Here is a 23477-nt window from a genome sequence, read left to right as displayed (position 1 = left end):
TTGGGAATGTTGTGAAGTAAAAGTTGTCAAAAAAAGTACAGATGCCAAAAAACGGCTTAAATAGTACTTGAGAGTATTTTTACGTAAGTACTTTACACCACTGCTCAATTGAGAGAATTTCCACACTGCCACGTAGGGCTGCACGATGTGGGCAAATCTAGGACTTATTTTTTTAACTAAATGTTGCGATTTGACTTGCGAATTAGAGCAAAACTGCTGGAATCATGGAAATAGAATCACTATTATATAATGGTGTTTGAGATGCCAACGAATTAAAATGCCAGGGAGGAGTTATTGCGACATGGTAGGATCTAGTGTTGACATGTGTTTCCTAGGGGACCCTATAAGCTTTGGCTACATTGCATGTTTTCTCTTAGCTACTTCATGTAGCTAGCATATTCCTCTTTGTTTTAGAAGATACTGTTGCACAAACAACATGCTCATTTAGGTCTACACCATCAGGCTGTATTGGCTAGCTACGTTTGCTCTTACTCAGTACATTTATTAGCATTAGCGGCTAACAAGATTTAGGGCAACTTGCTAAGAAAAGACAAACTAGCCGTGTCATTATAGAACGCTATTGGATTTATATTACGAAGTAATCAACATGTGCATCAACATGTGCAGCATTGCGCATGCAGACTGAACGCAAGTGTCTCGTGGTTGAGGAACGTCTAGTGCGCTCCTTGAGTGACAGGGGGCGTGGCACTGGGAGAAAGCCAATTATTCAAGTTTATTGAGGCAAATTCTTTAAGAACATTCTTATTTACAATGTTAGCATAGGAACAGTGGGTTAACTGCCTTGTTCAGGGGCAGAACGACAGAATATATATATATTATTTATTTTTACCTTGTCGGATTCGATCTAGCAACCTTTCGGTTGCTGGCTCAACGCTCTAACCGTTAGGCTACCTGCCCAAGTAGCGAAGTAAAGTACACATGGCGTATCACATTTAACAAACCAAACATTCAAATACCGGTATAGAAGGTAAAGTAAAAATCCAAACCATTTTCGGTGTATCATAAAATACGGTATACCGCCCAGCCCTATGTAATACATCATTGGCCTTACTAGCTTAGCTAATTTTGTTTTGATTTCTTTTAATGCTTTCCTAGCTCACATTTAGTGTAGTAGATTGTGGTATTTTCATTAATGTGCACTCTGAGATAGTGGAACATCAATTTTATTACCACCGTGTGCCTTTTTGAAAGTGGACAAACATCATTTGCTATCTCCAATATCAGTTCACAACCAAATAAAATCAAAATATCCCCTCCCTCCACCCAAGTCTTTAGATCTGTTCATTATGACATGGTTTTTCAAACTGGGTCCTGGTTCCTGCCACTCCCACTTGCATTTTTTTTTCTCTAACACTGATTTTTAAATAACAACCCATCAACCAACAAGCTTTGCTTATTTGAATCAGCTGTGTTGTGCTAGGTCAAAACCCAAAATGTGCACCTGGGGGGAACCCTGCATTATGACATGCTATCAGTCTCTGGTATTGAACTGTAAAAGTCTAAGCAATCAAAAGATCACAAGTGCCATTTTCAGGGCAGCACTAAGAGGTCAATTACAACCTTTGTACAATGCTGCTGCTGGCTGCGCTTGGAATATTCTCAACGTAACTGCCTTAGTCACTGCGGTTATTATTAAACGGCGGCTCCGGTACAGTAGCTCTTATGGTTAGAGAGGGAAGGGAACAGTTATGCATGTGTTCTGTTCTCGACAGGTTTTTCGACGACCTTGAAAGGCGTCACCATGACAACGTGGTGATCCAGGACATCAGCGACATAGTGCAGAACCACGCCGCTCACCACTTTGAGCCCTACATCGTGTACTGCTCCAACGAGACCTTCCAGCAGAGGACGCTGCAGAAGCTGCTGTGAGTAGGACAAATTTAAGGGCCTTGTTCGAATACCTCAGAAATGCATCCTTCCTTCAAGTACAGATCTATAAGTGATTTGATTGGTGAGAGTACACATCTAACTAATTCAGATCTGTGACTACATCAAGTAAGGTTGAAAAGAAGTATGCATTTCTGAAGTAATCGAACAGGGCCAATAACAGAAACCCTGATTAAATACGTTTAACATGCATCCCTTTGTCCTCCTTTCCTTAAAGTAATCAAATCACCAAATCTAAATGGTTGGATAAATGAAAATCAGGTTTTCCACTACGTAGGTTATACCAATCCAGTCATGTCCGATCAGTGAATGGGCTAAGTATTAAAGGATAATGCAATGTTGAAATGATTCAAACATGACTTATAGTGGCTTCATCTTCTCTCCTTGTTTGTGTCTCTCAGAACGAGCAACAATGCTTTTAAGGAGGTGCTGAAACGGATTGAGGGGAGTGGCGAGTCCCAAGGCCTGCCCATGATCTCCTTCCTCATCCTTCCAATGCAGAGGGTCACCCGGCTGCCGCTGCTATTAGATGTAAGTCCCTCACAATTCCTCTGATGGGAGTCAACAGGTGAATCCCAAAAGTCTGTCTTGATTCCTTGCATCCTCCTTTTCAAAACGTCAAGGGTAAGCGAGGAGAAAATTTGGCATTTTCCTCTGATCTCGTAATGTCCCTCAAGGAGAGGGGTCCGTGAGATTCAAACATTGCAGAATTGCTATGACACACTGCAGAGAGGCCTTGGGCGCACCCTAATGGAGAGATTTGACACCAGACCAATAATAGTCAAAGCCCTGCCACTGGTATAGGAAAGGGTTCTCCAACTCCAGTCCTGGAGAGTGCTGCTGGGTCTGCAGGCTTTTGCTCAACACCAACACTCATTATTCAACTAATTGTTTAGTTGATTATTTGAAACAGATGTGTTAGTGTTGGGCTGGAATTAATTCCTGCACACCCTGTACCTCCATAGGACCAGCATTGGAAACCCCTGTTGTAAAAGGATTGGGTATCCGTACGGACAGGAGTCTCTCCTGTCGACGTGACCCGACTAGGCTATTACTATAGGGCCTAGAGGTATTCATTGTTCTATAAGCAGATTCCCAGGGTGAACCAGTTGCGACATCTGGTATCCAGGGGTTGAAATCCGGATGGGCAATAGGTGGTTTTGTAGTAGTTGGGACCCCAACCTCATCCATCCATCCATATCTCTCTCTCTCTTTCTCTCTTTCTCTCTACCAGACAATCTGTCAGAAAACTCTAGACACAACGGCGGAGCACTTTGCTGCAGTGTGGGCCCTGAAGGCCATCAGTAAGGTAGGCTGCTCCACAAACCCTGCATGTTCATTGTTGCGTCCGTCCTCCAACATTTCTAAATGTCGACCTTTTTGAACGCTTCACAGGCCTGCAACAGACATCCATTTTGATTTGTCATATTGTTCTATACATCTAACTTAATCGCGCATGGTGTATTGTTGGTATGTTGCAGTACTGCTACAGCTATACCCTGGCACTGTAACAACTTACAGTGCATTCGGAAAGTATTCAGACCCCTTTACTTTTTCCACATTTTGTTACGTTACAGCCTTATTCTAAAATTGATTGAATTGTTTTTTTTTCTCAATGTACACACAATGCCCCATAATGACGAAGCAAAAATGGGTATTTAGACATTTTTGCAATGTATTAAAAATAAACTGAAATTACATTAACATAAGTATTCAGACCCTTTACTCAGTAATTTGTTGAAGCACCTTTGGCAGTGACTACAGCCTCAAGTCTTCTTGGGTATGACTACAAGCTTGGCACACCTGTATTTGGAGTTTCTTCCATTCTTCTCTGCAGATTCTCTCAGGTTGGATGGGGAGCATCGCTGCACAGCTATTTTCAGGTCTCTCAGAGTTATTCGATCGGGTTAAATTCCAGGCTTTGGCTGGGCCACTCAATGACTTTCAGAAACTTGTCCTGAAACCACTGCTGTGTGCTTAGTGTCGTTGTCCTGTTGGAAGGTGTACCGTTTCACCAGTCTGAGGTCCTGAGCGCTCTGTACTTTGCAAGTTCTCTGTACTTTGCTCCATTCCTCTTTCCCTTGATCCTGACTAGTCTCCCAGTCCCTGCTGCTGAAAAACATCCCCACAGCATGATGCAGCCACCACCATGCTTCACCGTAGGGATGGTGCCAGGTTTCCTCCAGATGTGACGCTTGGCATTCTGGCCAAAGAGTTTAATCTTGGTTTCATCAGACCAGAGAATCTTGTTTTCATGGTAAGTTCTTTAGGTGCCTTTTGTGGCAATCTCTAAGCGGGCTGTCATTTACTGAGGAGTGGCTTCCATCTGGCTACTCTACCATAAAGGCCTGATTGGTGGAGTGCTGCAGAGATGGTTGTCCTTGTGTAAGGTTCTCCCATCTCCACAAAGGAGCTCTGTCAGTGACCATCAGCTTCTTGGTCACCTCCCTGACCAAGGCTCTTCTCCCCCGTTTGGTTGGGCGGCCAGCTCTAGGAAGAGTCTTGGTTGTTCCAAACTTCTTCCATTTAAGAATGATGGAGGCCATTGTGTTCTTGGACCTTCAATGCTGCATAATTATTTTTGTTTTGTACCGTTCCCCAGATCTGTGCCTTGACACAATCCTGTCTCTGAACTCTACAGAAAATTCCTTCAACCTCATGACTTGATTTTTGCTCTGACATGCACTGTCAACTGTGGGACCTTTTTTTATATAGACAATTGTGTGTGTGCCTTTCCAAATCATGTCCAATCAATTGAATTTACCACAGGTGGACTCCAAGTTGTGGAAACATTTCAAAGATGATCAATGGAAACCAGATGCACCGGAGCTCAATTTTAAGTCTCACAGCAAAGGGTCTGAATACTTATGTAAATAAGGTATTTCTGTTAATAAAGTAGCAAATTCTAAACCTGTTTTTGCTTTGTCATTATGGGATATTGAGCTTTTTATTTAATTAACTCAGCGAAAAAAGAAACGTCCCCTTTTCAGGACCCTGCCTTCCAAAGATAATTTGTAAGAATCCCAAACTTCACAGATCTTCATTGTAAAGGGTTTAAACGCTGTTCTCCATGCTTGTTCAATTAACCATAAACAATTAATGAACATGCACCTGTGGAATGGTCGATAAGACACTAACAGCTTAGACAGTAGGCAATTAGGTCAGTTATGAAAACTTGGGACACTAAAGAGTCCTTTCTACTGACTCTGAAAATCACCAAAAGAAAGATGCCCAAGGTCCCTGCTCATCTGTGTGAACGTGCCTTAGGCATGCTGCAAGGAGGCATGAGGACTGCAGATGTGGCCAGGGCAATAAATTGCAATGTCCGTACTGTGAGATGCCTAAGACAGCACTACAGGGAGACAGGACGGACAGCTTATCGTGTGTAACAACAGATGCACAGGATTGGTACATCTGAACATCACACCTGCAGGACAGGTACAGGATGGTAACAACTGCCCGAGTTACACCAGGAACACACAATCCCTCCATCAGTGCTCAGACTGTCCGCAATAGGCTGGACTGAGGGCTTGTAGGCCTGTTCTAAGGCAGGTCCTCACCGGTAACGTCGCCAATGGGCTTAAACCTATCGTCGCTGGACTAGGCAGGACTGGCAAAAAGTGCTCTCCATTGACGAATTGCGGTTTTGTGTCACCAGGGGTGATGGTCGGATTCGCGTTTATCGTCAAAGGAATGAGTGTTACACCGAGGCCTGTACTCTGGATCGATGTGGAGGGTCCGTCATGGTCTGGGGCTTTTTTTTCTTTATTTTTACCTTATTTAACTAGGCAAGTCAGTTAAGAACAAATTCTTATTTTCAATAACGGCCTAGGAACAGTGGGTTAACTGCCTTGTTCAGGGGCAGAAGGACAGATTTTTACCTTGTCAGCTCGGGGATTCGATTTTGCAACCTTTCGGTTACTAGTCCAATGCTCTAACCACTAGGCTACTTGCCGCCCCAGGCCATGTGTCACAACATCATCGGACTGAGCTTATTGCAGGCAATCTCAACGCTGTGCGTTACAGGGAAGACATCCTCCTCCCTCATGTGGTACCCTTCCTGCAAGCTCCTCCTGACATGACCGTCCAGCATGACAATGTGACCATGTTTGTTCTGTGCGTGAATTCCTGCAAGACCTGAATGTCAGTGTTCTGCCATGGCCAGGAGATGCACTGCAGTACTTAGTATCTGGTGTGGTTTCCAGTTGCATTGACTGTTACTTTTGATTTTGACCCCTCCCCCTTTGTTCAGGGACACTTTCTTCCATTTGTTAGTCACATGTCTGTGGAGCTTGTTCAGTTGTTGACTCTTGTTCATATAAATATTTACATGTTAAGTTTGCTGAAAATTAACACAGTTGACAGTGGGAGGACATTTTTATTTGCTGAGTTTACACTTTAGAATAAGGCTGTAACGTAACAGTGGAAAGTCAAGGTCTGAATGCGCAGTACATTTCCTTTGCTGTGTGTTGGATTACTGAGCATTGTGCAACCAAAATAGATCTGTAAATGAAATGTTGCATGTGTTCTCATCCCATCAGTTGGTGAATAGCTGCAACAACGGAGCAAGGCGAATGGAGAGGACCGAACAGATGTACACTATTCAGAAGCAGATGGAGTTTGGCAAGATCAAGGTACGGCCAAGCAGACCTTCACTCACAGCACTACATTTCAATAATTTTTTTATGTTTGTCTTGTTAGCTTTTTACTAATTTATTTATACTTATTGTTTGATCCATTTTATTTTAAATGTGTTGTGACCGAGTACCTTTTTAATTTATTTTATATATAATTTTAAAAAATTACAAAATAAACCTGAATCTGTCCTCAGCCTTTCCCACTGGTGTCGTCATCACGGTGGCTGCAGAAGCGCGGGGAGCTGGCCGTCTGCACTGAGGAGCTCAGTATCTTCTGGAAGGCCTTCAGCCACAGGAGCTACTACCTGTTCCTCTTCAACGACGTGCTCATCGTCACCAAAAAGAAGAGGTGAGAGAGCCTCAGCCTCTGACAATACGAATCTTTATGGGCTGAGATGAAAAGTTAAGTGCAGTTTGGGGTCAGCGCAATGTGGTTCGATTTTAATTCTGGCCTCCGTCCATAACATTTGTCCCAAAGCGTATTCATACAACAGACAAATCACATTTTGATGTAACAGAATAAGTTCTTATGCTGGTTTCACACTCGCATCCAACTCATTCATTTGAAGAGGAGTCATTTATCTGCTGTCCTTCTACTTAAGCCAGTGGAGACAGGTCATGACCTCTGGGGGAGGGGGGGGGTTGAGTAGGGCCAGCTGCGACCTGTCATGGAAAGTAGGAGAGGATGGCGGGAGGGAAGATGTTGCTGAGCATGCCTGGGATTCCTAGAACCCCCTTACACCATGTCTGTTCAGCAGACTCCAGTCAGCGTGTGTGTCCATGCGCCTGAGTTAGAAGGCTATATCCATGTCAACGGTGAGAGGAAGCGATATGCCAGTGTGCTGGCGTCATGTTCAGAACTGTGTCTCAAGGCCATCTTACAATCTTCAGGTCACAATGACTGTCTAGAGAAGCCTGGTCCCAGATCTGTTTGTGCTTTTGCCTACTCCGTAGTCATGCCAACTGTTGGATCTTAGCACAAGACAATAACCCCAAGCACTAATCAAAATCTACAAAAATGGTTAATTGACCACAAAATCAACATTTTGTAATGGTAATCTGCCTCCGGACTTGTACCCCAATTGAAAACCCATGGTTTTAATTGACGAGGGCAGTGCAGAGGAAGGATGTCAAGGATCTGGAAACATTCTGTATGGCGTAATATTCTAATTTCAACTCAATGTCTTCTCTAATCCCACAACCTTTTAGCAAAAGTCTGTTTTTACCCTCGTGAGGGGAGGGTGCTAGAGTATTGAAAAGGGGTGTCAATTTTTAATCCCCTGATTTAACTTTTTTTTTAATGACTTGTGAAATTGTATTAGTATAAAATATCATACTAATATAATTTCACAAGTCATATATTTATTTTTTTGCATACAATATAGCTCAGTATTTTTTTTTTTTTTGCCAATCTTTATCAAGGGTGCCAATAATTAGACCTGACTGTATACAGTACCAGTCAAAAGTTTGGACACCTACTCATTGACGGTTTTTTTTTAAGCTGTTTTCTACATTGTCTCCCCACTATTATTCTACAAACTATGAAATACTACATGATTCCATGTGTTAACCCCCCAAAAATAACAAATGAAAATATATTTGAGTAGCCACCCTTTCCCTTGATGACAGCTTTGCACACTGTTGGCATTCTCTCAACCAGCTTCATTAGGTAGTCCTTAATGAATTTGAGTCAATCAGTTGTAGGGTTGGAATACAGAAGATGGCACTATTTGGTAAAAGACCAAGTCCATATTATGGAAAGAACAGCTCAAATAAGCAAAGGGAAACGACAGTCCATTACTTTAAGACATGAAGATCAAGCTTTCAAAACTTTGAAAGTTTCTTTAAGTGCAGTCGCAAAAGCCATTAAGCACTATGATGAAACTGGCTCTCATGAGGCCCGCCACAAGAAATGAGGACCCAGAGTTACCTCTGCTGCAGTGGATGTTCATTAACTGCACCTCAGATTGCAGCCCAAATAAATGCTTCCAAGAGTTCAAGTAACAGACACATCTCAACATCAATTGTTCAGGAGGAGACTGTGAATCAGGCCTTCACAGTCAAATTGCTGCAAAGACACCACTACTAAAGGACACCAATAAGAAGAGACTTGCTTGGGCCAAGAAACACGAGCAATGGACATTAGACCGGTGGAAATCAGTCCTTTTGGTCTGAGTCCAAATTTGAGATTTTTGGTTCCAACCGTTTTTGTGAGACGAGGAGTAGGTGAACGGATGATCTACACGTGTGATGGTCTCGGTGTGCTTTGCTGGTGACACTGTCAGTGATTTAAAAAAATATATATATATTTAGAATTTAAGGCACACTTAACCTGCATGGCTACCACATTCTGCAGCGATACGCCATCCCATCTGGTTTGGGCATAGTGGGACTATCATTTGTTTTTCAACAGGACAATGACCCAAAACACCTCCAGGCTGTGTAAGGGCTATTTGACCAAGGAGAGTGGAGTGCTGTGACCTGGCCTCCACAATCACCCAACCTCAACCCAATTGGGATGAGTTGGACCGCAGCGTGAAGGAAAAGCAGCCAACAAGGGCTCAGCATCTGTGGGAACTCCTTCGAGACCGTTGGAAAAGCATTCCAAAAGCATACCTCATGAAGCTGGTTGAGAGAATGCCAATAGTGTGCAAAGGGTGGTGACTTTGAAGAATCTAAAATGTATATATTTTTTGATTTACCACTTCTTTTTTAACTACTACATGATTCCATATGTGTTATTTCATAGTTTTGTCTCAGCCTATTACTCTACAATGCAGAAAATGGTAAAAAATAATGAAGCCCTTGAATGAGTTGGTGTCCAACTTTTGACTTGTACTGTATGTGGCGATTTATTATACATGCATGTACAGGATATGTTTCAAACACACATGAACATGTAATTCGTGTGTGTCCAGTGAAGAGAGCTATGTGGTGATGGACTATGCCACGCTGGTGAATGTGGAGGTGGAATCGGCGGAGGAGATGGAGGGACGGACATCACCACCCGCCAAGGGAGGCTCCGCCCACCTGTCTCTGCGGCTGCTGATGTCGAGGAACAGCGAGGGGAGACCGGAGGAGATCGCTCTGGTCGCTGAGTCCAGGTATCACTAGCTCTTTCATTCTCATTCAGTCCAATACTGGTTACAGGCATGTATGAGTCATTAAAAAAAAAAAATAATAATAATCTGAAGGCTTATGTTGTCAGAAAATTGTATTTAGTCAGGATCATCATAAGGCGGTTGCTCATGATACATCTTAAAGCATACAGTGCATTCAGAAAGTACTCAGACCCCTTCCACATTTTGTTACATTACAGCCTTGTTCTAAAATTATTTAGTTAATCCATCTATACACGCACTACCCCATAATGACAAAGCAGAAACTTTTTTTTAGGAAAGGGGGGTACCTAGTCAGTTGTCCAACTGAAATGGTTCTTTCGCATTTAACCCAACCCCTCTGAATCAGAGGTGTGGGTGGCTTTTTAGAAATGTTTGCAAATGTATTCCAACAAAACTAACACCTTATTTACATAAGTATTCAGACCCTTTGCTATGAGACTTGCAATTGAGCTCCGGTGCATCCTGTTTCCATTGATCATCCTTAAGCTGTTTCGACAACTTGATTGGAGTCCACTTGTTGTAAATGCAACTGACTGGACATGATTTGGAAAGGCACACACCTGTCTACATAAAGTCCCACAGTTGACAGTGCATGTCAGAGCAAAAATCAAGTCATGAGGTTGAAGGAATTGTCTGTTGGGCTCAGTGACAGGATTGTGCCAAGGCACAGATCTGGAGAAGGGTACCAAAAAATTTATGCAGCATTGAAGGTCCCCAAGAACACAAAGGCCTCCCTTCTTAAATGGAAGAAGTTTGGAACAACCAAGACTCTTCCTAGAGCTGGCCGCCCAGCCAAACTGAGCAATCGGGGGAGAAGGGCCTTGGTCAGGGAGGTGGCCAAGAACCTGATGGTCACTCTGACAGAGCTCCAGAGTTCCTCTGTGGAGATGGGAGAACCTTCCAGAAGACCAACCATCCCTGCAGCATTCCACCAATCAGGCTTTTATGGTAGAGTGGCCAGACGGAAGCCACTCTTCAGTAAAAGGCACATGACAGCTCGCTTGAAGTTTGCCAAAAGGCATCTTAAGGACTCTGACCATGAGAAACAAGATTGGCCTGAATACCAAGCGTCACATATGGAGGAAACCTGGCACCATCCCTACAGTGAAGCATGGTGGCAGCATGCTGTGGGGATGTTTTTCAGCAGCAGGGACTGGGAGACTAGTCAAGATCGAGGGAAAGCTTAACGGAGCAAAGTACAGAAAGATCCTTGATGAAAACTTGCTCCGGACCTCTGACTGGGGTGAACGTTCACCTTCCAACATGACAACGACCCTAAGCACACAGCCAAGACAACACAGGAGAGGCTTGGGGACAAGTCTCAATGTCCTTGAGTGGCCCAGTCAGAGCCCGGACTTGAACCCGATCGAACATCTCTGGCGAGACCTGAGAATAGCTGTGCAGCGACGCTCCCCATCCAGCTATGTAGACTTTAATTTTGTCACTTCCTGTTGTACGAGGAAGAGCTTGGTTTTGTTTGTTTAAAAGTATATTGGAAAGTTCTTGGTAGCTACCTAGCTTATATTGGTTCCCGCGACGCAGTTGGCATCAGTTGCTGGGACTGCTTGTATTGTTCCAGTGATCCTGCCGACTAAGGATGGGTCTGAGGAGCTATTTGGTGTCGCTGCTAGCTAGCTGGATGTCAAGCTAGCGCGGTGTTCTTGAACACAGCCCGTGATGCGGTTAGCTATTGTGGCTGGGACCGCAGATTGTCCGGGGTTTGTGACTAGATCCCTGACATTTTCCCTGTGACCTGCCCTGTCTGGAACTGCGAGGAGTAACAGCCTAACTTAAGATGTTGGCTACTATGACAAGGACCAAAGCCGGTGGGAGTACCGTTGAGGACAGTGCCAGTGGTGTCTCTCTATCACACGTGAAGGATCTTTTAAAGAGACCTATAAGCAGTTGTTACAAGTGTTTTGTCCAAATACTTGTGGATTCTACTAATAAAAGAATGGACGACCTGACCAGAGGTCCAGGACCTGAAGAACAGTTTGCAGTTCTCCCAGGGTCAGCTCGACGAGTTGAAACAGGAGAACGGCAAGATGACAGCAATCTGTCATTTTAGAGAGGACATTAGTTCTGTGCGTGAATCCATGTTAACAATGACAGCTAACAATGACAACACAGGACTGGAAAACCCACCACCGGCCGACCAGTGGTCAAATTCCTGAGGTTCAAGAACAAGGTAGCTGTTCTGGAAAGAGCCAAGAACTTGAGAGGAACATATCTTCCTCAACGAGGACTATCCTGAAGCTGTGCGCCAGAGGAAAGCACTGATCCCAGCCATGAAAGCTGCCAGAGTGTGTGGGGACATTGCGTACATCTGCTACGACAGGCTCATTGTCCACCCTCCCTCCCAGAAGCCTGGAAGTGATGAGCCAAGCCTATGGGTTCGTAACCTCAACTCCGCAGCACGCACACAAATTGATTAATGGACTGCTGAATGTGTGTATGATTTTAATCTTGCTTTGTCTCTAAGCTACTCAGGAAAGTGCTGAAAATGGCTCTTATATGTAGTCTTAGCAAGTAACTGATTTCATTAACCTTATTTCTAACATCAGAACATTCACATTAGCCATTTCGAAGACTCACTTAGATAAATAATTTGATACATCAGTAGCAATCCAAGGATATAATATTCATAGAAGAGACAGAGATTCTTATGGGGAGAAGTTGCTGTATATATTCAGAGCCATGTCCCTGTAATGCTTAGAAGATCTTTGCTTATTGACGTGTTGTGGTTGCAGGTTCACTTGGCACATCTAAAGCCTTTTTCTTTTGGGGTGTTGCTATAGGCTACCAAGTGCTAACAGTCAGTATCTAAATAATGTGTCAAATGCTTGCTAGTGTATGTGATGTAAACAGAGGACTACTTTCTTGCGGACCTGAATAGTGACTGGTTTTCATCAAGCTGTCTGCTCAAGAGGAAGCTTCTTACTGTAACCAGTGCCTGTAATCTGGTTCAGGTTATTAATCAACCTACCAGGGTGTTTACAAACAATACAGGAACAAGATCATCCACATGTATCGATCACATCTTTAGTAATGCTGTAGAACTTTGTTCTAAATCTATATCCGTACCCATTGGATGCAGTGATCACAATATAGTGGCTATATCCAGGATAGCCAAAGTTCCAACAGCTGGGCCTAAAATAGTGTATTTACAGATCATACAAAATATTTTACTGTGACTTATGTGGATATTAAAAATATTTGTGGGTCTGTGATTAATGAGGAGCATCCAGACGCTGCACTTGATGAATTTATGATCAATGTTAAACTGACTGTTAGAACTGTTAAGGCTCCATGGATTGAGGAATTGAAAAACTGTATGGTTGACATCTGACTGCCTTACTTACTGCAAATTGAGATTGTGACTAAACTCAATAAAAATAACTATTATGAAGCCAAGATCAATGATATGAAGAATGATGGGGGAAAAAAAAAAAAACTTGGCAGAAAAACATTCAACTCCATCTTTCGTCGATGGCTTATTCATCACAAAACCATTTGATGTTGCCAATTATTTTAATGATTATTTCATTGGCAAAGTGGGCAAACTTAGGCAGGAAATGCCCACAAACTGAGCAATTATATTCATGCATAAAAAAGAATGAAAGAAAAGCAGTGCAAGTTTGAATTTTGTAAAGTTAGTGTAGGCGCGGTGGGAAAATTATTGTTAACGATCAATATTGACAAACCTCCTGGCATTGACAACTTAGGCATTGCTATAGTCAGCCACCATCCTCCGTAGCTTTCTGTCATATTTTTAATCTGAGGCTAGAGGGAAGTCATTGTCCTCAGGCCTGGAGGGAAGCCAAAGTAATTCCGTTACCCAAGAGTGGTAAAGCGGCCTTTACTAGTTCTAACAGCAGACCTATAAGCTTGCTGCCAGCAATTAGCAAACTGTTGGAATTTTTTTTGACCAAATACAATGCTATTTCTCTAAACAAATTAAGACTTTCAGCATGCTTATAGAGAAGGACACTCAACATGTACTGCACTGACACAAATGACTGATTTGTTGAAAGAAATTGATATTGACCATAACCTGTTGAACTTAAGTGCTATGGGTTTTCAACCTCTGAAATATCGTGGATTGAGCTATCTAATAGAACTCAAAGGGTTTTCTTTAATGGAAGCATCTCTAATGTCAAACATGTAAAGTGTGGTGTACTGCAGGGCAGCTCTCTAGGCCCTCTAAAAATAGAAATGAGTACCAATGACCTGCCACTGGCATTAAAGCCACGTGTCCATGTTTGCTGATGATTCAACCATATACGCATCAGCAACCACAGCGAATGAAGTCACTGAAACCCTTAGAGTTGCAGCCTGTTTTGGAATGGATGGCCAGTAATAAACTGGTCCTGAACACCTCTAAAACTACGAGCATTGTATTTGATACAAATCATTCCTTAAGTGCTAGACCTCAGCTAGTGTGGTGATTGAACAAGTTAAGGAGACTAAATTACTTGGCATTACCTTAGATTGTAAACTGTCATGGTCAAAACATGGTTGCAAAGATGGGGAGAGGCTCTGCTTTTTTGACACCACTTCAAAAGCAAGTTCTGCAGGCTCTAGTATTGTCTAGTCTAGTCATGTGGTCCAGTACTGCAAGGAAAGCTGCAGCTGGCCCAGAACAGAGTGGGATGTTTTGCTTTTAATTGTAATCGGAGGGCTGATAAATACTATTTATGCCAGTCTCTTGGCTAAGAGTTGAGGAGAGACTGACTACATCACTACTTTTTATAAGAAACAATGTGTTAAATCCTAAATTGTTTGCATAGTCAACTTACACACACACACGCCATCAGGGGTCTTTTCATAGTCTCCAGAACAAATTCAAGAAAATGTAGTTATATAGAGCCCTTATTGCGTGGAACTTTCCATCTCATATTGCTCAAATAAACAGCAAACATGGTTTCAAAAAACAGAAAGCAACGCCTCTCCCCTATTTGACCTAGATAGTTTGTATGCATTGATATGTAGGCTACGTGTGCCTTTTTTTAATGTATGTAGTTGTTTTGTGGACCCCAGGAAGAGTAGCTGCTGCTTTTGCAACAGCTAATGGAGATGCTAATAAAATACCAACCTGACAGCGCTTGAGGATCTGCAGAAAAGAATGGGAGAAACTCCCCAAATACAGGTGTGCCAAGCTTGTAGCATCATTCCCAATCAGACTAGAGCCTGTAATCGCCACCAAAGGTGCTTCAACGAAGTACTGAGTCAAGGTTCAGAATATTTATGTAAATGTGGTATTTCAGTTTGTTTTTAATATATTTGCAAACATTTCTAAACTGTTTTTGCTTTGTCATTATGGTGTGTGGATTGATAAGGGGGGGGGGGAGAAACAACTTAATTTTAGAATAAGGCTGTAATCTGGAAGGGGTCTGAATACTTTCTGAATGCACTAACTGCATTCAGCAACTGCTGGTCAGGATAAGGGTTAGTAGATGGTCTGTAGCTCATCTTTACCGAAAGTGAAACCTGAATCTCCTCCCCATGCTTTGGAATGCACAACTGATACAACCAGTTTCTACTAACAATGCCATGAGTGTCTGATCTGTCTTAATTTCAAGGGTCGACCGCGCTCGTTGGGTAAGTGCTCTCCGGGAGCACAAGCAGAACAGGACCAGTGCAGACGGTAGGATTATTAGATGCAATTTACCTTGATTGCTGGTTATGTCAGTGGTGGGGGAAGCTACTCTGAAAATATAATTGACCAACTACTTCACACTGGAAGACGTTAAGCTACACTAAACCTGCCCGTAACTATTTTTCTTATCTGTTACTTTGGATCTAGTGATCTACTTTGAAAAATCATATGTAAATCTCCCCCCAGAACCACTAGTGGTGACTAGCTACATGTATCTGCTTTCCTACACTTTCCATTGCAATGACATTGGCTAACTTATTAGTGGGCCTTTTTATGGTGTTTCAGGCCTGCCGCAGTACGAGGCCACTAAAGCCTACATGCCCAAGGAGCCAGATGAGCTAGGCCTGCAGCAAGCAGAGGTAGTCATCCTCCTGCAGAAAGAAGAGGGTAAGTCTGGATAGAAACAAGTAACCTAGCGCTAACACTTAAGGGGCAACCTGCAATAGCTACATCAATTTTTGGACTTGTAAGTTAGTATGTACCCATTGATTTAAAGATGCCTTATGAGTTTAGCTAAACTGTCATACCAAATAAGCTTGTTTTACTCAATGTTTACACTTAATTGGTTTGAATCAAAAGTATTGGTTTACTTTTCAAACCCCATCCCTCAGCTTTTTAGTGAAACCATGAAGTGCAGTTTGCTGCTTTAAGTGTGTTAAGATAATCTTAAATCATATTGCTACCAAAATATCTTCCTTCCTGTTGTAGACTGGTGCCATGGGGAGAGGATGAGGGACGGGGAGAGGGGCTGGTTTCCTGCCAGTTGTGCCACGGAGATCACCAACCGCATTGCCAGGGAGAACAATGTACAGCGTATGAAGCGCCTGCGCAAGGAAACCAACGTTTAGCCAACCAACATCCCTGCCTCAATCAGTAATAGACCTCGCTTGGGCAGGAAGTAGTTGCCATGTACATTTGAAGTGGTAGTGTTGTATGAATTTAATGTCAGTTATTGTGTAAATGTATTTCTATTTTACATTCATTTGAAACATGCCATGGTGGTGGGACTTAGCATCAGTAATGCCTTCCCCATCAATGTTAATTGTGCGATGCCTGCAAGTGCCAAATAAATATTCAAACTTGTATACACTAACTACAGTATACCCCCCAAGTCCTTGGTTGTCATGCATTTGGACAGAGCAGACCATTTGGTACAAAAGTTGAGTCAACAGTTCTCCTTTGACTTTTTATTTGAGCTTGCGTTGTTAAAATTCATGTTTGAATACATAAAAAGTTATTTAAAAATGTCAACTGACCAGATATCAAATTACTTTTAAAAACCATTTGGTGTAAAAACTTAGGACCGATTTTAGAAAAACATCTGCTGTTTCCCCCAAACTTTTTTTAGCTGTCACAAAAATAATGGAACAAAACAGGTCTGCATAGATTCTGCAGGCAATCGGTGGTAATCTGGTCAAATTCATGGTGCAAGCTTAAGACGATCGTCAAGTCAAATCTGTTTCTTATTGCTCAGATCTTTGTTTCTTCTTGATGACAACTGTAGAGAAAAGAGGGAGACTGTTAAAGAAAATACATTACTGCATCAGTCAACTGATGAATGTGCAACAGGGGCAGAGGTTGACGCCAGCATCAGACATGGCACAATGGCAGGACTAATCAGGCAGGCAGTTTGCTTTATCAAATCCATGGCATTACCTCATTCTGCCCCTGCCTTGGGCGATGGAGCACAGTGTCAATAGAAAGTGCAGACTGAGGCTGGCTTTAGAACTCGAGTAAACTGGCCCAGGACACAGCAATGGCCATCTGATATGGACCTTTCCACTGAATCAGGGGTCTCAAACAGACTGCCCGCAAGCAGATTTAATGCAGCCTGTGGTCCATTCATTTGATACAAGAATACTTGTACTTTCCCCCCTCCACTAAATTGATTGATCTTTAAGCAATAAGGACCCGTTTCTCCAACCTACACATCAATGCCAGTGTGCTTGTGGAAAAGTAGAACTTATTTGTATATTTTACCATGAATAATCTTGCAGTCCTATACTGAACAAACTAAGCTTGACTGCATTGAAATTTAATTCAGCATGCTCACCCCCCCCCCCCAGAAATCAGGTATGCTGAGTAGCAATGTGTGTTGGACTCACCCGGACGATGGTATGCCGGCAGTTTCTACTCAGCCCCGCCCTGCTCGGCCGCGGGAGCGGGCGTTTTCTCTGTAGATGGTTCGCCGTCGGTCTTGGCCTCTTTGCCATCCTGGGGCTTGCCGCCAGTCTGTGGGCGTCTGCGGCGATAGTTGAAGTTTCGGCGGTAGCGGCGCTGGCGGGGCTCCTGGTTCTCACCATCACCATCCTGGTTCTCCTTGTTTTCCCCATCGCCGTCCCGCACCGGTCTGGGACGGGGTGGACCGCCACCCCTGCTGCAGGAGTTGAGGGATACACACTTTAACACCGGCCTCATCTCAAGATAGCACCCATAACTTCAGAACATGACAGCCAATTCCATTTTAGGGATGGGAATTTGAAATGTAACCTTTTTTCCCAGATGGAACAAAATGTAATCACTAATAATTACATTTTTTCCCAGATGTAACCCCACTTGAGAAAATGGTTCCAAGTTCAGCAACTTTCAAAGCAGAATTTTCCTCAACTGCAAAGTATGAGCTCTCTTTATTGTTGCTCTGAGTCTAAATCCAAAGTATAAAAATGTTTTTTTTGTTGCTAAATAAGACAATTGAGGTGGATTCAGCCACACGTTGCTGACAGTGAATAAAAAATGATTTAAATCGAGCACACAGCCATGCAATTTCTGTTGATAAACATTGGCAGTAGAATGGCTTTACTGAAGAGCTCAGTGACTTTCAACATGGCACTGTCATAGCATGCCACCAAGTCAGTTGGTCAAATTTCTGCCCTGCTAGAGCTGCCCCAGGCAACTAAGTGCTGTTATTGTGATGTGGAAATATCTACGACCAACAGCAGCTCAGCCAAAGTGGTAGGTCACAAGCTTATGGAACGGGACCACAGAGTGCTACGATGTAAACATCGTCTGTCCTTGGTTGCAACGTTTGCCACAGTCTGGTTGAAACGAGTAAAGAATTGTCCACGGGCTAGCAGCGCAGCATGCATTTGAGCTTAAAACAAGTGTTGGCGTTCAAGTTGTGGCTGTGCGCTGAACCATTTCTGATTAAGTTCAATTTACATACAAGTTCATCATTGAGGCATATTGGCAGAGCGAAAGGCCTGGTCATAACATGGACCACAGGTTTGACAAAATAATGACACTCAAAATAGAAACACGAATATTCCTCAACTTAAACAGGGTTGTTGAGGGCAAGTAAATGTGAACATGCTGAGATCAGAGGTGTTTATGCTCTCTCCATTATTCTGTCAGAGAAGAGACATGAGAAATCATCATTTCAACAGCAAAGATCGTTTGGTTCTGGAATCATTTAAGATCATAGTCCATAGATAGTTTGGCCAATTCACCAGGGTCATGCATTTCATAATACTTATATCAATTATAACTATAGGGATAATCTTGGTTAACCCAGAACTAAACTCTGGTGTAATAGGTCAACTGCTCGATTAAGTTCTGGGTCCATTCGTGTTGAGGTTATAACCCCTTCTTGCAGCCTTGTGTCAATAAACAACATGCGAACCTTGGTCGGAAGCCTCTGTAGTAGTTCTGTCTCATTGGTTTGTTGCCCTGGTCTGGACCTCCCTGGTTCTCATCACCTTCGCCACCCTAAAAACAAACAGAGTTAGTCACAGTCAAATCACTCAAGGCTCACGAAGTCCTGACTCAACCTAGATCCGGGTCTGAAACTCACCAATGTATAGAAAGAATGAAAAAAAACAGGAAAAGATAAGCTCTGATGACAGTTGACTGACAGAAAGCTTAGCTACCATTAATTTGCCTGTGGGGAGACACTTTCCAGTTTTGCCAGTTGTGCCTTGGTGTGCAGTAGATTCTACCTATTATCTGGATAGAAAGAATCACCAGCCACTATATTATATTTGAGTCTCTGCACGTGTGGTGACCAACCGCAGGTGTAACGCTTTGGGGTTTTTGTGACAGATTGACAGACCTATTTTGGTCAACTTGTATCGGTCTGTTGACCGATACGCTCAAGGTTTAATTGTAATCTGTTGACCAGTGGTTTGGAGCCAACTCTTGTCAGTATATACACTATGTAGACCTATTTTGGTGAACCTGTATTGGTCTGTTGACTAATACACGTGAGGTTTGGTTTTGTCCGGCCAAAACCAAGTGTGGCGCGCGTATTCGATGAGAGTGTGTATGACATCACTGGAACGGGGCCGGACTGCTTCAGGAGTGCCTGTGACAGCGTACCTCAGTCATCTCTCCGCGAGGTGCGTTGGTGTACGGGGGCCGACGGCCGTAGCGTCTACGTACAAAGTATGGGGGGTAGCGCCGTCTCCCGGGGAAGGGGGGCCTGCGCTGCTGGGGCTGCATCTCTCCTTCTGGGGCACTCTCAGCACACTCGCGGCTCTTGCGGGGGGGACGCTCTCCTTCACCCTCGCCGTCACTCTGGTAGTTGTCCGGGTATTCGCCGTCACGGGCAGGGCCCCTCCTGCGGGGATACCGCCTGTAGCGGTTCCGGTCAGCTGCATACTTGCTCCCCTGGACTGGGACACCCGCTGGGCCGGTCACATTGGCTGCCTCTGCTCCCTGGGAAGAGATTCAAACACACTGTTTGGACCACACTACCATTCTGGAGAATCAAGTTTAGGACAGCAGGTAGCCTAGCGGTCAAAGAGCATTGGGCAAGTAACCGAAAAGTTGCTAGTTCGAATACCCAAGCAAATAAAGTGAAAATCTGTCAATGTGCCCTTGAGCAATGCACTTAATCCTAATTGCTCTAGGGAATTGATGCCATACCCCACTCACTGAGGGTGTCTCGGGGAGTTGGGGTATGCAACAAAAACATTTTTTTCCCCCAATACACACATTACTTAATAGGACAAATATAAGCACCCACTAAAATTATTTATTAGGTTATTTTGCATAGCATTGATGACTAGTCAAAACTACCCAAGCACATTAGAATCACTGTTTATCATAACTGAGGTGGTACGTGATGTTAGAGTAAATTTGAATGCCTTAAAGGTGCACTAGGCAGAAATCACACCGCTATTTCCTGATTGCCAAAGTTATAGTTTGTCTAATTTCGGTTTGTGCCAAAACAAGCAAATATTGCGTAGAAAATGATTGTACAGCCGAAACCACTGAAATATATTTTCCATAACCATTTTATTTTCAGCTGGTGTAAGTAAAACTACACTTAACGGGAAGCACACAGAACAGCTCTACCACTTAGACCTGCTTTCAACGAGAAATCTATAACTCATATTTAAAGCTTTAAATATTCCAAAATATTAAGGCATATTAATGTATATGAGCCTGCAACTACCTTCTCCCCCTCAACCACATCAAACTCCACAGTTTCGCCATCTCCAACACTGCGAAGGTATTTTTGGTTATGGCAGTCTAAAAAAACACAACAGTTAACTATAAACTTTTGCCGGAGGCGGTAAAAAGTTACACATATTTCGCTTGGGGGTTTGGGGGTTTTTCGGGGTTTGGTGTAGTGGTAGAAGGGGGTGATTTTGTGATAGAGGCTAACAGGGGAGAAGGGTAAAAAATTTTATACTAACAGCTTTTAAAAGAACCTTTTTTAAGGGCAAGAGCATGCCACGGACAGGCAAATCTGCTTCCCAGCTTTGTAAGCAAATCAAAGCCATAATAGGATAGAGGTTGCTTCTTCAAACCTGTTTTTTCATACCTGTTGATGAACCCGTAGCCATTTCTGACGTTGAACCATTTGACTGTACCCAAAACCTTAGTTGCTGAAAAAGACAATGTAGCCGAGTTACCAACTATAACTACAATGCAAAGATGTACCGTGCACATTAGCTGCTTTCATTCTCGTTCAAATATTACTCAAAGGGGGAATGGGTCAAGAGCACTTCATGTGGGCAATCAAATGGCAAGACTGATAATGAAAGACTACAGACACCAACCAGGAAAGGAAAATACACTGGGGAAGCAAGTTATAATTAACTGCTGCGCTTTTTATAGATTCGGCCGCTAAACCCTTGGTGTTTGTCTGCCAGCTGCTATGGCATGGTCCAACGCATATTATTAGCTTGCAATAATGACCGTCCTACGTGACGAGGGTCTTATGAGGCCAGAGCTTACCGGTACTAGCCTAGACGTTCAATGTGTTCTACGCCATGTACACAACTGATCAGAGTGTCTGGTATAATGTGTAACCTGGGCGGATAATCATTTACTGCCCGGAACTAGAGATGCAAAACCATTACCCCAGTTTCAATGCGCACAAGGAAGTGCTTGAATCTTTACACGTGGTGTCGCGCCCTAAGATGCTAGCTAGCGATTTAGCAAGCAAGTTTAGCTACATAGCCACTGTAGCTAAATTAGCTAGCAGATTGCCTTTGGTCTCAACCATGTGGTTGGATACGGGCCAGGATGCTTAAACCTGTTATTCAACACCTCAAATAAATACCCATGGGCACCGAGTGAGTATTTCTTACGCGTGTGATGGGTAAGGTTTTAGGCGCGATAACAGTGAAATTGTCTGCCAAAGCTGGACAAAAGAAATGAATAGAATCCGAACATCGATGCGGACATTTTGGTCGCCACTATCCACTCGACATAATGGGAAGCTAGTTGGTTAGCTAACTACTCCATCTGCAACTTAATTAAGTTAACACAAACTACTACTTTTGGGGGAGGTGAAACATAACATTAGCTAGTTATCGAAAGTTAGCAATATAACGTTAGTAGCTAGCTATTGTAGCCTTAGCATGATGCTATCAAGCAAGCTAGCTAGTATGTGCATCTCCGCGAACAAAGGGATATCATACAATTGCAATAGTGGCTCTGTGGTGCAGTCGTTGGCCTCCAATTCATTGTTACAAGTCCCTAAAATGGGCTACAATTAATTTAGAAAGGGAAATTGCGTAAAATACACGTTGTATAGTACCTATCCTGGTCATGGGATCTGTGTTATTTTGGGGGTCCGGTAATCGGTCACGAACAAGGCCAATATCAACTCTTTCAAGCCATTTAGCAGAAAGGCTAGCTGCGGTTGGCTAAAATCACTATTAGGACATAGATGCCAAAGACAGCGGATATGGAGGAAAGGCTAACTTGCAGTATTCATTACCTCGGAACTTGACTCTCAGATATATGGTCAGCCTATATCTAAGCACTATAGTTAGTAAATTCTGAGTATTTGGCTAACGTCAACTAGGTAACTTATGAAGTAGATTCACGTTAAACCAACTGACATTTTGAATTGGCACTTTAGTTAACATACATCTGAGAACATAACGTTCGTTTTAGTTAACGATTTCAAGATAGCCATCCTAGTTACTAACTTAGTTAACTACAATTATTTAGACATTTCGACGTAACTAGTTTGATTCATTTTTGAAATCAACGTTACCGTGCCAATAAAATCTAATTTGGCATTCAATAATGTTCCACTTGGCTAACGCTATTGTAGCTTAACGTTACCGATGACCTTCTTATCCCCCGCGGAAGCTGTAGCTGGCGGGCTGGGTGGGCTCTCCGAATCCACAGCAGGCTCCGGCGGTTGTTGTGTCTCGGCCTCGCTGCTCATGGTTTCTGGTTGGTAATGCCGGCGGTGGCTCTCTAGTGTATTTCCCGGTGCTAGATGGTAACCTGGGCCGGCGGTGGTGGGGGCTGCTGCCTTCGGGCTCTCAACTTTCCTCTCTCCCGTTGCCGATCGAACTGGGAGGAACGAAAAACGATGCAGTGGACTATCCCCAGCCATAGTCCCGCCCACTCTAATATAATTGGTCAATTATTTCCTCTCGATAAACGTAACAATGGGCGGGTTCGATTATACTGAACCGCGGGGCACCGGTCTATGGCCCGTGACGTGAACGGGAAAGTAAAGTACATACTGTAATGAAACAGCAGGGAGCAGGTCTCGAACCCTCGACCTTCAAGCCCGAAGGCCGGCGCGCTATCGACTGTGCCGCAAAATCATGCTCGAGCGGCAGAGTCGATTTCCGCGCTTATAAACCCAGGGTCGTCAAAATACGTTTGGATTTGCAAACGGTTTTTAATTGGGAAGTCACATCAAGCGTTTTTATCAAAAGCAATCACTTTGTT

At 43.3% G+C, this 23477-nt stretch overlaps 2 protein-coding genes across 3 annotated transcripts in view; one reads left to right on the top strand and one right to left on the bottom strand.

Annotated features, from left to right (window-relative positions):
* Window positions 1–16419, top strand: part of arhgef16 (Rho guanine nucleotide exchange factor (GEF) 16) — a 34177-nt gene extending 17758 nt beyond the window's left edge. For both annotated transcript variants that reach the window (XM_014146177.2, XM_014146178.2), the window contains exons 7-15: window positions 1734–1886; window positions 2310–2439; window positions 3143–3217; window positions 6450–6542; window positions 6740–6894; window positions 9464–9649; window positions 15250–15314; window positions 15612–15713; window positions 16035–16419. In XM_014146177.2, coding sequence (XP_014001652.1) covers window positions 1734–1886; window positions 2310–2439; window positions 3143–3217; window positions 6450–6542; window positions 6740–6894; window positions 9464–9649; window positions 15250–15314; window positions 15612–15713; window positions 16035–16174 — 1099 coding nt within the window. In that variant the 3' untranslated portion in view covers window positions 16175–16419. The remainder of the gene's footprint in view (window positions 1–1733; window positions 1887–2309; window positions 2440–3142; window positions 3218–6449; window positions 6543–6739; window positions 6895–9463; window positions 9650–15249; window positions 15315–15611; window positions 15714–16034) is intronic.
* A 79-nt stretch (window positions 16420–16498) lies between these two features.
* On the bottom strand, window positions 16499–23148 carry ybx1 (Y box binding protein 1). The gene is made up of 7 exons (XM_045696013.1): window positions 22854–23148; window positions 21067–21157; window positions 20722–20794; window positions 19641–19979; window positions 18946–19031; window positions 17432–17703; window positions 16499–16824 (listed from the first exon to the last, which is right to left on the bottom strand). Exons 1-6 carry the CDS (start codon window positions 23131–23133, stop codon window positions 17457–17459), a joined length of 1116 nt encoding a protein of 371 aa, XP_045551969.1. The 5' UTR covers window positions 23134–23148; the 3' UTR covers window positions 16499–16824; window positions 17432–17456.
* Between the last annotated feature and the right edge of the window lie 329 nt (window positions 23149–23477).

This window comes from Salmo salar, chromosome ssa15 (genome assembly GCF_905237065.1).
Source record: "Salmo salar chromosome ssa15, Ssal_v3.1, whole genome shotgun sequence".
NCBI lineage: Eukaryota > Metazoa > Chordata > Actinopteri > Salmoniformes > Salmonidae > Salmo > Salmo salar.
This window is presented reverse-complemented; position numbering and strand designations above follow the sequence as displayed.